The following is a 13,689-nucleotide window of genomic DNA, read 5'->3' on the forward strand; positions in this document are numbered from 1 at the left end:
AGAACATAGACCTGTACATGCTGTTCTGTGGCTGCTTAGCCAGGCGTCTTTAATGGATAAGGCAGGTCTGCGCAGTTATTTTTCTGACTAAGAATGCAGCTGTTAAAAGCATTTGCACCACGCCTACACACTTTAAAATCTTCTTCTATTAAAATCATTACTAGAGCAATTACTGTTTGCAGAAACCTCTAGGTATCGAACCACATAAAGAACTTTATGAGGACAGTTTCGATACAGATCACGGAGTTTAAAAACAATTAGCCTATTTAGTGTGTGCAGTGAAACAAAGTTACATAAAACATGGGGAAAGCTAAACATATGGAACTAAATGAGAGTCGTTTTGTTCAGAAAACCATGAAAAAATATGGGAAAACTTTAGTATAGGGACCAATTCTAACTATTAACAATTTGCTTATTAGCATGCCTATTTCTAACATATTGGCTGTTTATCAGCACATATTCTTATTCTACATCCCTAATCCTACCCAATACCTAAACATAACAACTGCAGTACTTACTATTAATAAGCAGCTAATTAGTAGTTTATTGAGGCAAAGTCGTATTTAATGGTTTGTTATTAGCGAGAATCTGATCATAAAATAAAGTGACCAAAAATACTTACCGCGCCTTGGTACATCTCTATTTCTTTCTCTCCAAAGTAGGGCATTTGTTTGAAAGGGTTTACTGAGATGAGTACAGGACCAATGTATGTCTGCAAGTAAAGGTCAAGGCTCAAAAGACTGCTGGAAGAAAAAGTGTCAGGAAAGAGACAGTTCACCCCAAAATCACTATTCTGTAATGGTTTACTCTTCCTCACATCACTCTTAACCTCTTTGTCCTTGCTCCTGTATTTCTCTCTATACAATGGAAGTCAACGGGGTCCGAAGTTGATTATATGGACAAAACAGTTGAAAATGTTTATCAAAACTTCTTTTGTATTGAAAGCCATACAGTTTGGGAGCGACATGAAGATGACTAAATGATGACAACATTTTCATTTGTTGGTGTCCTGTCCCTTTAACTATTTCTTTACAAAATGTATCTTTCTCTGTAGAAATTATTAGATTGAAAACTCTTTTTCTGAAAACTATTAGAGGTTTAGCATTCACAATAGAGGAAAACCTCATGGACTATTTTACTCATTGTGGTTGTTAAAACTCAAGAGGAGATTCATAAAACTTTGGCAGGACCGGCCGATGAAAAATGGCCCGAGTGTGAATAATGGACTGGTGACATCAGTGAAGAGTAATATGTGGCAGCAATGAAGATTTTGGTTATTGGGTCAGAGCCTTATTAAGATGCTGTTGCTCTCCTCTGAATGCAGTGGGAAGGCAACATCCGGCAGTGAGTGATTGGAGCTATTTGGCTGCCCTGCAGTATGTTGCTCACTGCAAATAAAGGAAGTATTGAGCCTGGCGCTCTGTGACCTCAGTTCCTTACGCTGCTGACTGGAACACTTTGGTGTTGTTTCTATTTTCTGACCACAATCGCAGGACTGATTCTGGACCAAAATGGCCAGAGTCTGCTAAGACTCCATAAACCTAATAAGGGCAAAAAATAGAAACACACTGCAAGTGTGGTTTTCATCAAGAAACAGTACAGGTCATTTTAGTGCCAGTAATGTGTGATGAATTAGACATGAACTCTGCCAAGTACACTGGGTTCATATAGAAGAGAGGTAAACCAGCATTCTTTGGCTGCCTTCAACAATAAGTTGTTACAAAGCTCTCAGAATCTCACATACAGCTTTGATCAAAACTGTGGGAAAACAGGACAACACTGATTTGGTTGTACCATAGAATTCTAGAACAACTTTCGTCATTGCTAATTCGGGTTCGGGTTTACTAGTGAAGCTTTGGTCGAAATAAACGCAATCAAGATTTAATCTACACACAAGAGGACGGAATTCAATAATTTTCTAGTGAGCTACAGGAAAACATCCATCTGCAAAAACTCAGACAGAGGACATCCGTATTTAGGGCCAGATTTATATCAGATTGAGATATTAGCACAGTTGGACTAAGGATTTATGATGCATTTTCAGCTGGACAAGGATACAAAAATAAAGTCATCCATGTATCTCTTCTTGAGGTTTTCCACAATGGCGTCCTCATTGATCTTGGAGAGAAGCACCATATCATCCACTCCACTCTGCTTGACATTGTGGCTTTGCCAGTGGTACCGGTAGTGTCCCCGGCTCCCCTGTGAAAGCAAACACAAACACAAACAAGAAACTCTTGTTAGACTGTATACACACCCAGAACTTTTGTGTAGCAGGCTACCTGGCAGAAACTTTATCAGCATAATCAAAGACAGTACTAGACACTCCGTTACTAGATTATTTTTTAAAGATAGCATCAAATTTTTCATGCTGAATTACTTTCTGTCAAATGTGATGTACAGAGACAACTGTAAGTAAGCCATTCGTAGGTTGACTTCCCAGAAGAGTGTAAACATTGCAGCTCTGCTGACCTCTCGAAACATTGCTCTGTTTGTTATGAGCAGTTTTTTTTTTCTCAATGAACGACATGAGTTTAGGGTGGTAGAGTAGCATGGTATACTTGTGGTAGCAAGCAACATGTTAGTTTAACAAGAGCAATTACACTGAAAATGCTTCTAAAAAGTATGATCATTATCCTGCTACAAAATTAAATAAATAAATACCTTAAACCAGCCTAAGATTATTTGTTAGTCTTAGCTGGTTTAAGATTGTCTCCAAGCCTGGCTTAGCTGGTGGTTTTCTCGGCAGCGACTTAAAATTACTCAAAACTCCCATAAAATCAGCCAGCAGACCACTCGTTTCAGAACAAGATACTAGCTAAATAGCATTGTTATTGTTAACTAAGACAAAAAATTATGTTTTTAATTAGAATAAAGCTAAAATAAAAAAAAATAAAAAAAATTTAAATTAGAAATAAAGTCACTTGTTAATTTCTTTAAATAAGATTAAGGAAGTCATTGTGAAACCTGTTCAGAAATAATAATTTGCAAACACTGTTAATTTCACCAGTGACACAGACATTACATCTTCAATCTGAAGTGCATTCAGTCATGAATGCTGATAAACACAGTACATTGCTGACAACAGTTAATGTGAGCAAACAGTCCAGTCAGCATAATGACCGCGTCCAATTCACCGCCTGCGGCACATTTAACACAGCTCGCTCTTTTTCACCGCAGCAGATGTTGATTTTGTTTTTCTAAACCGATGAAAAGTGCATGGTCAGGATTCTCCCTAAAACTCCCTGAGCACTACAAACACTTCTTTTGATCTTCGCCTGATGTTCTCACCATTCCTCCTCTTCTCCCTCGTCCCACTCTTTTACCTCCCTTCACATTGTTCTTCCGCTCTGGTGATGTTTTTGCAGAGGGTGTGTCTCCAGAGAGCTTGAGTCAATGGCTTCTGGCTACCGTTCCGAGGTCACAGTGACCCATGAGGAACCAGACCCTTACTCAGAATGACACATACCCTCAAGTGCAGTTGACAGCATAATCAAAAGAGAAGGCTACAAAGAGTGTGACTCAAGAAATACAGAAAGAGATCCAGACAGACATAGACAGTGCGTGTACTGCTTGGAGAGCACATGATCCAAACGCACTGCTGTTTTAAACATTTTCCTCTGTAATGTTCAATCATTAGTGCATTAGTCTGATTTGAAGGCCATATTTGTCTATTCTTCTCTTACAGCAATTTTCCCAAGCTAAGGAATGCCATGACAATGATGTGAGGTAAACTGGAAAGACATTTAACATTCTCAAAATTGTACATTCCACTGCTTGAAAAATCTAGCGGTGCAAGAAAGCTAAAGCAGGTTTTTTTCCCTCCCTTGAAGGACTAATTAACTTGCCATCGTAAACGAGCACAGTACAAGTCCGAGGTAAATTACAGGAAAATAAAGAAACACAATAAACGCTCAACACCATGACAACAATAAGGAACCTGAACATTATTAAAAGTGGAGCTGGCTGAAAAACAATTAAAGGAGGAAGGCAGCGTTTTAAACAAAACAGTAAACACTTCTTTCAGACTTTTACAGACTGCTTTGTTTGGTTGCTTTTTGAAAGTGAAAGTGACGTGACATACAGCCAAGTATAGTGACCCATACTCAGAATTCGTGCTGTGCATTTAACCCATCCAAAGTGCACACACACACAGCAGTGAACACACTCACACCGTGAACACACACTCGGAGCAGTGGGCAGCCATTTATGCTGCGGCGCCTGGGGAGCAGTTGGGGGTTCTGTGCCTTGCTCAAGGCATCTACAGTAAATCGTGGTATTGCCGGCCCGAGACTCGAACCCACAACCCTAAGGTTAGGAGTCAAACTCTCTAACCATTAGGCCACAACTTCCCCTAGCTAGCATACTTTTAACATACTTTTTGCATGTATTACAGAGAGTTGATTGTCTTTCAACTGTTTTTCTAATTCTACTGAATCGCTTCTTTGACAGTGTTTGAGTCTGCATCAGCATCACACCATGGGACACATAAACACCTGGAAAGAAGATGAATGTCTTTATTCCCAACACACGTTCCCCATAAACTGCGAGCCAAAGCAGAGCTTCATAAAGAACTGTGAAAACAGAATGCTATTTAAACACCCAATGACTCAAATGAGAATGCGACAAAGAAGAAGTAAAACAAAAATGACTAACGTACATTTTTACAAAGAAATGCTATTTCTATCTTTCCACTTCAAAAGCTCATGTTCAATCCAATGTGTTACTTGCCAATTGTTTGCAATTCATGAAAGTTACTCAAAACCACAATTGCAATGGGCCAGACAGAGCACTACACCGTAATTGTATTCTTTTCTTTCTGAAGAAGTCGTTACAAAAAGCACAAGGACCACACTACTGTCCAAGACTCCAAGTCATAGACCACACAAAGTCAAGCAAGGGAGAAAACAGCATCTCTGCTTTTATGAGCTATAGTTGGTCCCACTAGGCTTATTCAGGGACAAAAATGTTCAGTTTTGTAAAGGAACACCGGAAACAAGGAAAGCTAAAGTTCACTATGCTTGTGCTGTGGTTCACCCAGGAACAGCAGGCATTATTTTCACCATGACAAAAATGATACCCATCTGGACCACGCAAGGTCAAACTCCCAAACTCCCTGGGAAGACATTAATCAGGATTTAAAATAACCAGGCACTAAAATATTTCAACCCTAAAAACTTTACATTAATGCTTACTATTAGAAACAGCAGGAAGAAGACCCCCATATCTGTGTTATCTGATTCACTGATTATACAACTTTACAGCAATATTCAAACCAATGTTTTCTGATGTAACAAATGATAACTGCTATGGGAGGTGGCACTAATCGGGTTTGTATGAAACAAGAAGGCATGAAAAAAAAAGTCCTTCGGGAAGTTTGCATTAACCACTTTGTACAAATTGTAATTACGACGATGCCAGGCCCGTTCAGATCATTTTGTATGTAGCAAGTCAGGACAAGAACGCTTTACTATAAAAATACAACTTCTGCACAAAGGCAGAAGTTGTATTTTTGCATCAGGTGTGTTTTCTGCTCAACATTTTTATTTCATATGTGAGGGTGCTGTAAAAAATCATTATACATTCAATTGTAACTGTACAATACAATCAAATGTAGTACATGCAAGTTAGTAACAAATAAGAAAAATTTTTTACATATCAACAACTCTTGAATATGGGAATGCACCATGACATGCTGCTTTGCCACGGACGATAGGAAAGCATCTGATGCTGGATGGCATAACTCACCAGTCATAATTGTGTAGTCTAAATGATTGAATAAATAAGGACATTCATTGTATTAATTGACTAAGGAGCAGCTGTGAGGTCAGTGTAATGTGATTCTCCAGACTGGTGAATGGCACATCTGGAGAATATACTAGTATGAGAGAGTTTATAATAACACCATCGATCTCAATGAGTCTCGCTGGCATCACATATGAACACAGATGTAGATCTGCGCTCTATTTTAACCACTTATTACATGTGTGACACTTTTAGAAAATGTACTTAAAAAAAAAAAACACTACAGAAAGAAGAAATACTTCATTCATAAAAAGGAGGAGAAAAACATACATTGTTCTCCTTGCAAAATCCTCGACCGAAAATACTGTAACAGATCATTTCCCCACTGTAATCCTACAGCAGTAGAAAAATGTCTTAGATCCATACTGACATGGCAGGCCGTTCCCTCATGCAAATACCATTGCCTTATATGGAGAGTGTGGAGCGGAGCGCAGACTCAGGCACAGGAAATGGCTGGGTTTGATTCAATAAGGCGGCAATTCTTCACCTCCTCAAACTATCCTTTCCTTACAACCATCTGGAATTCACACAGAGGACCTGCATTCACATACGGCACAGCTAAAGTGGGATCAAGCTAGCCCTAGCCCTGAAGGGAAAGAGCAAGCCAAAACTGCCCGGAATCATTCGGTATTGCATCTCCACTTAAAATAAAATCAATGGATGGATACAATCAGAGGGCAGTTAAAAACTACAAGACACAGTCTGTTTCTCAGTTTAATGCATTTAACATATGGTTCAGAGTACTGCGGTTTGGCTGAGAATCCAGCTCAGACCTGGCAGTGCTCGTGGCAGATTAAGGCAGGAATGCGTAATGAAGTTCATAGCTATTTCAGGAATCCTTTTCAACATATTACAGATCCACATTTCTGATTAAGTCTCTTTGGCTTAAATAAATAAAGAACATTCTCGAGCACTTAAAAGTTGTAGCTAAAATCCCGGTAAACCAATAGACAAAGAACGGTGTACAAAGAAAATAAATACCAAATAATGTAAATCGTAACTTCTGTTACCAATTATTATTTCTATGAGATTACTTATAAACTCCCTATGTGAAGCACGGCAAATGAAGAATTCTGCAGGCCAGTGGACAGTGTGGCTGCACACAATGAATACTAATTTGAGAAGCAGTGTCAGTGTGTGAACCTATTTGGATTCACTTTAGAATCCTTCATTATAAACCACTATGCAAAGTCACACAAAAGACTGCTTGCTAAAGAGCATTCAGAAACACCAATGCAAATCCCCTTCATTATAATGGTTGCTAAGTACTTGAAAAACACCAATTTTATATAAGACTAAGCTAAAATATTCTAATACAAGGTGGACTGAGTTCAGACTCCATAAGTAATTTCACATTCATAATTTACCCTAATGATTTAAATACAGGCATTTGGGATTTCTGAAGAGAAACAAGGCTATATAAACAACAAATTTTACATATGAAAATAATTCATGGAGCCTAGTCTGTACCTGCTCTTACATTTATAGGTATGCAAGAGGGGCTTGAAGGCTGTAGCCCAAAATACAATACCTTCTCCATCAGTATTCTGCATGTTAACATACAGTATGTCGTTTTCAATCCTTGGGTCATTACAAGGTCAGTTTGTCCCTTCCGATCACTTCTTCAGAACATAAACCTTGGCACTCACAAAGCTGGCATGATAATAAAAGGAAGAAAAACACTAAACAAACAGAATTTAAAGTACAAGTTCAAACACAAGCCCTCTGAATTTTACTCCAATTGTGATTTTCATCATTGTCAGAAGGGATTCAGTACTGATGTGAATTCCAGGCCAACTGTATTTTCACAGCAGGCAGTTGTAAAGCCCTTACAGTCTTAAGTGGTCCTGGAAAATGCCTGACAGAAATAATCCCAGGCTGGACAATGTATACGTTGCTAGCCCTTCGTTGTGAATGGTAGTAAACCCTGGACACAGACACAGCAGGCTTGTAAATTCACCACTGTAATGTGCTGAAGAAAAACAGGCCCATCCACAGCCAGACTGAAAACAATCAGGACACAGACAGCTGAAAAAGCTCAATGCTGTAACAAACTAAGTACAAGCCCAGAGATTAGATTAATCATAGGTGTGCAATAAATGTAAATGCGTTACAAGTTAAAAATAAGTAAGTCATCATACCCTCATCATATTTGTAAGCATAAGTCATGTTTGTTGATTTGAGAAAAGGATTTTCTAGCATTACATAATCGAGCTGTAATTAATGCCTGTGTTTATGTATGGAGTAAAACACCTCTAGGGGTGTTGGTCAGGTTATGAAGATTGGGAGAGAACACCCAGAGGAGCAGAGAGCGGTTTCGGTGTAAGAAATGGCAGTGGAGGCAGGGCTGACTATAGCGTCCCTCCAGAGACAGCAAACACAGAGGGTTTGTGTAAACTGAGATAGGAGTGGCTCTCAAACGTCTGGCTACTGCAGAGAAACTCCGTGCCAAAGTTTCCAAGTTCAGCCCAGCCATATTATTTCTGCTCGCTTTTGAAGGCAGTGGAAAAGAATGTAGCACATTCTGTCTGATGGGGAAGTCTGGGACGCCATCATTTTCCCTGAAGTACACATAGAGATAGATTATGTTTAGACTAGGATTCTAAAAATGGTGCTAGAATTCTAATAGTGCAGCTGATGAGACAAGGTGACAGTGCATCAGCATATAGACGGCAGTTTTTAAACTCAGGATCAAGGCAGTCACCTGATCTCCTGACAGTTCAATATACACAGATCATTTCATCCGTATAGTAACACTATCTAGTCGTAGGTTTGCTGGTCATGGTCACATATTTGCCCGGATGTGCTTAAAAACAGGTGGACAATAATGATTCCCATAGAATAAATATATTTTTTTTTACATAGAGTTCATTCTAGAGTACTGGCAAGTTCATGTTCAGTTCAATTCAATTCAATTCAATAAAATAATACAAAGCTTGACATTTTTCATCAACATAATTTGTATGAATTTCTGAAGATTTTGCACAATAAAAGACAAATTGCAGATGAAATTAGATTTAAAAGTATTTATATATAATTATCTGTAAAAGGGAATTTGCTTCTTTGAATGCGAGAGTACATCTGGGTGGTCTTGGACTGCAAACTGCAGCTTGACAAAATACAAACGCTTCTTTAATAAGGTCTGTTTTTCCAAAATAAATTATATATATTATATATATATATATATATACAGTTTTCATGCTGGCCAAAAAAATGATTTCTCAAAGTAAACAGGATTGTACGTCATCTAATCCCGTTTACTTTGAGCAAATTCAAGCCAACATTTGCAAACTGGCCACCTGTCCGGCTACAACCAACTGCACAACAAATCCACAACACCTCAGACAGAGACACGTGTACTTTTGAATTTCTCAACATTTCTTGTTACTAGACAATCAACTAATTGATTAGTTAATTACAAAGGAAATAAAACACACTCAAATATTTTTATTGACTATTTAAATTGAAAATATATAACCTTTATATTCTACTTGGAAGCAGCCATGGCTTCACTAATTGTCTGCTTTTAAAAGATACCTGAAACAAGGTCTTCCCTGAACAAAGAGATGCACACCAATAAATAAGTAAAAAGCCTAATGCTATGTTTATGGGGCAGATTTATGGTTATATGGTGTGCTTTATACCTTTAAGAGAGGCCCAGTTTCTCCAAATATGAACTCTCACACACACACACACACATTTGTTTTTGTGAAAAGTGGGGACATCCCATAGTAATGGTTTTTATACTGTACAAACTGTACAAAAAAAAAAAAAAACTCATTCTGTATGGTTTATAAGCGTTTTGAAAAATGCGGACATGGGTTATGTCCTCATAAGTCACCCTCTCCTTGTAATACCTGTGTCATACCCATGTCATTATACAAAGTTGTGTCCTGATATGTCACAAAAACAAGAGCACACACACACACACACACACACACACAGCTTTCATCACAAGGCTTTTACAGTGTTTGATTATCCACACAAAGGTAAGCAGATAACACCATTTAATTACGCTTTTTGTGTACACAAACAAATGCCACCTCATAATTTGGCTCAGAGAGGACAATTACTGGGAAATTAAAGTAATAAAAAAAGTAATTTCCATACCTGTTTGTCTTTCTACACAGCACCTGGCAACAAGATTCAATAACTGCTTTAAGAGCCAAACTCTTAAAGGCACAGATCATAGGGGTGGGCGATATCTCGATATTTAAAATATATCGAGATATTTTTTAAACACGATATGGATTTTGACATATCGTATATATCGATATATTGTTTATATTCTGATTCCGCCACTTTGCGTGTTTGCCTTCCCTGTGCTGTGCTCGCCCCCGCTCGCTCGCCCCCCGCCTCCTTGCTTTTGTCCCTTCTCACCTCGCGTGTAGAGAACTAGTCAAAAAAAAAAGACAACTGGCTCCATTATATGGAGATACTTCAGTTTTAAGGCGTAGGGCGAACGGCAGGCAGATGTCTACTGTAGGGCCCAATGAAACGCGGACGGAATCGCGGAATCCAGTCATAAAAAATTGAATTTACAGTTTAACGCGGAATGTCACGGAATTGGTTAAATTTTAAATGAATTAATCAAAAGTCGGTCATGCACTTACATCAAATCGCGAAATGGACTAATATCTGCAAATATTAACCCGGAAAAGTCTATTTAAATATGAATCCTGCATGTTCTGCGTGTCTGTGTCAACGAATGGAGCAGAAGCGCGTCTTCATTCATTAAACACTGAAGCTCGCATAACGCTCGCGCTGATTTCATTGTCTTTCCTCTCTCTAAATAAAGACGTGAACACATGAGGAACATCTCCAGAACTGCACAGAGTCACTTCATGAGCATCTGACCGTCTGATTTGAGTAAAACTACCCTCATATATCACATCATAGACTGTAGTATCACATACACAGAACTGTAAAGGTAAACCCGTCAAAATAAAAGTATTTGACAGAAATCTATCACTATTGTTCAGCAGAATGTACATAGCCCACTACTACTACTATTAAAATGAAACGAACATAATTTTATAAGGAATAATCACACAACATTTCTCCCATGTTTTATTTTTAATAGTAAATCCCCTTTGTTTACCAAAAAATAAAGTTTGCTTAATTTTAAATAATTAAAAGATAAATTAAATGAATGTTTTATGCCTTCATTTGATAATCAGAAAAATGTAAATACACAGAATTTCTGAAGGGAAAAAAACATTTCACATAAGGCTATTTTAAGAATTGTTTTTAACTAATTAAGTTGTTTTTATGCATTTAAATAATTGCACATGCTAAAACACAGAATTAGGTAACAATAAAACATATGGTGAAGAAAAAAATAAAATGTTTCATAGGCCCCTTAACATGTAATATTTGCCATATTTGTTTTTGCAGTAGTTTTTTGGGGGTTATTTTTCCTGTAAAGATATCGAGATATATATCGTATATCGAGATATAGCAAAATATATCGAGATATATTTTTTGCTCCATATCGCCCAGCCCTAACAGATCACCTAAAAATTCTGTTCAGATTTATTCACCCTCATGTTGTTCCAAACATGTGTGTCTTTATTCTGTGAATTAAAACCCTTAGTGGGAGCTTTATGTTCTTTAATGAACCGAAGCAGAAATAAAATGTCATGTAGTTTTGGGACAACATGAGGGCGAGAACAGTAAATGAACAAAAATCTTCATTTTTGGCTGAACTATCCCTTTGAGAGCTGTCGTCATGGTTGCTACTGTACTACAAGTGTTCTGGTGCATAAATAAATTCTGCCTCATAAAACTGTCCTGTCTAAACTAATTTTTCACAGAGATACAACACAACATTAAGGGACATGTTACCAGCCCACATGAGAAGCTTGTAATAAAGAAATTAATCAAAGTCAGGCATTTGTGTGGGAACTTGATTAAATGCAACGGAGAAGCCCAAGTCCTCTCTAGCTATTTTGTTGGTGTCTATTTTGAGCTGATCTTTAAGGATTGAGATCCCTGACTGAACAACACCCTCGAGCACACCTACATAACAATGAGGAGAATGCGTTTAAATGCTCTACTGTATAGACAGGGAATGGAAGGGCCAGTCAAACAGGTATATGGCAGTGGCATTTGTCAACGTCATCCTTTCAAGCTGATCTAATATCAGTACAGTCCGAGCGTCTGCTGTAATTGTAGAGACAGGGTGGAATGAGCTGGGAGACTGAGCGGGATGGTTCACTGTGGTCAGGCATGTGTGTGAGTTCCCTGTGATGGCAGAATCAGGGAAGAGTAAACAGAACCAGCACAGGAATGTTTCGGATCAGGCGATCTTACTCATAGCCAACGGGAAATGGGAGCTGGCAAGTGACGAGAACAAATCCCCCAGTTCCCAACTGAGTAATGGCTCTGATCAGAACCAGCAAACTGAGACCTCACATCAGTGCCGCTGCCAAGCACACAGCTTTATCACTCTGATAGTCAAGAGCATTTCAGTGTATTTACTAGGGCTGCAACTAACGATTATTTTGATAATCGATTAATCTGTCGATTATTTTTACGATTAATCGATTAATCGGTTTATGTACTTATATTTTAGTTTTTTCCATTTTTTCCCCAATGAAATTATTAATAAAGGGTCTTTATCATTCAGCATAGACTTTTAAGAGATTTTAACCATTTTGCATTGTCATATCCTCATCAAAAATATACATGGAGTTGTTTTATTATGTTAGTAATCCTTTGTCGAACTCTTCTGCAATCAAAACACTGACCCATACTCTAGCAAAATTCACAAGGAGATTTCAAATATTGTTTTCACCATGGCAGTCCTTAGAGCTCCTAAAGTAGTTTAACATCCCAAACAAAGCTTAAGGAATCTTTGAGAACATATTTTCACGAAGTATAAGGATAAAACAGAATAAAATTGCAGTGCATTGTATTTTATTATTTACTGGGAAAAAGCTTTATAGCTTATTCTGTGAAATTGTAAACAATCCTTCGGAAAAAAAAAAGTGCCAATGGCATGAAACCTGAATGGAACTCACAATTTAAAGTAAAATCCATCAGAAGGTTGTCCAGAAAAAAAAAAAAATTGGGACACACAAAAAACCTGCTGTGTGAAAAAGAGCAGTGAATACTTAGAAAAGAAGTGCATTTTAAATATACTCAAACATTTAAAAACAAACGTTTCTAAAAACGCGTGTAAAACGCTAGTCGCGCCGCTTTCTCCTTCTTTCCAAAGCGCCCCTGAGGCGTCTGCCTTTGCTAAGCAACCATGACGTGCTCTCTCCATGACGTGCCCTCTCCATGAAGACCCGGAAATTTCAGCAAAGGATAAATGGATGCGGTGTGGACGCGCCTGGAAAAACGGGCGCATCGCACCGCGTGCGTGTCGCGACCGCGTCGCTTCCATTATGAGAGTGCATACTGCGCGCCTACATAGGAAATAACGAACTTGAGCACGCAAAATACACGATATGTGAACGGCCCCTTAAACAGTTCAGTAGTGCAGAGTTTACAGGTTACTCTTCATTTTGAAGGCTCAAAGTAAAGTACTCCCACTTCCCGCTGAATGCTGCAGAGACGCTGTTCGGGAAGCACGTGACATAAAACGAGGCCAGCTATTGGCTATTCGCTACTTCACCTGCTGTACTGGCTGAGTAAAACCTCCGGTGGCTCATTACTGCCACACTTTGGTCACCGCAGATTTGAAATATGCACGAAATGAGCCGCTTATGGCAAATAAAATTTATTTAGCGACGAATCGATTACTAAATTAGTTGACAACTATTTTAATAATCGATTTTAATCGATTAAATCGATTCGTTGTTTCAGCTCTAGTATTTACTGAGTTGAAATGAAATGATGACTATATTGTATTCATGTTAATAATAGTCCAATACT

At 38.2% G+C, this 13,689-nt stretch overlaps 1 protein-coding gene across 7 annotated transcripts in view; it reads right to left on the reverse strand.

Annotated features, from left to right (window-relative positions):
* myo1ea (myosin IEa) overlaps positions 1-13,689 on the reverse strand; it is a 44,297-nt gene that overhangs the window by 24,731 nt on the left and 5,877 nt on the right. For all 7 annotated transcript variants that reach the window (XM_052560781.1, XM_052560779.1, XM_052560778.1 and 4 more), the window contains exons 2-3: positions 2,059-2,202; positions 623-712 (exon numbers count right to left, since the gene is read on the reverse strand). In XM_052560781.1, the coding sequence (XP_052416741.1) occupies positions 623-712; positions 2,059-2,202 (234 nt within the window). The remainder of the gene's footprint in view (positions 1-622; positions 713-2,058; positions 2,203-13,689) is intronic.

The sequence above is a fragment of the Carassius gibelio genome, chromosome B7 (genome assembly GCF_023724105.1).
Source record: "Carassius gibelio isolate Cgi1373 ecotype wild population from Czech Republic chromosome B7, carGib1.2-hapl.c, whole genome shotgun sequence".
NCBI lineage: Eukaryota > Metazoa > Chordata > Actinopteri > Cypriniformes > Cyprinidae > Carassius > Carassius gibelio.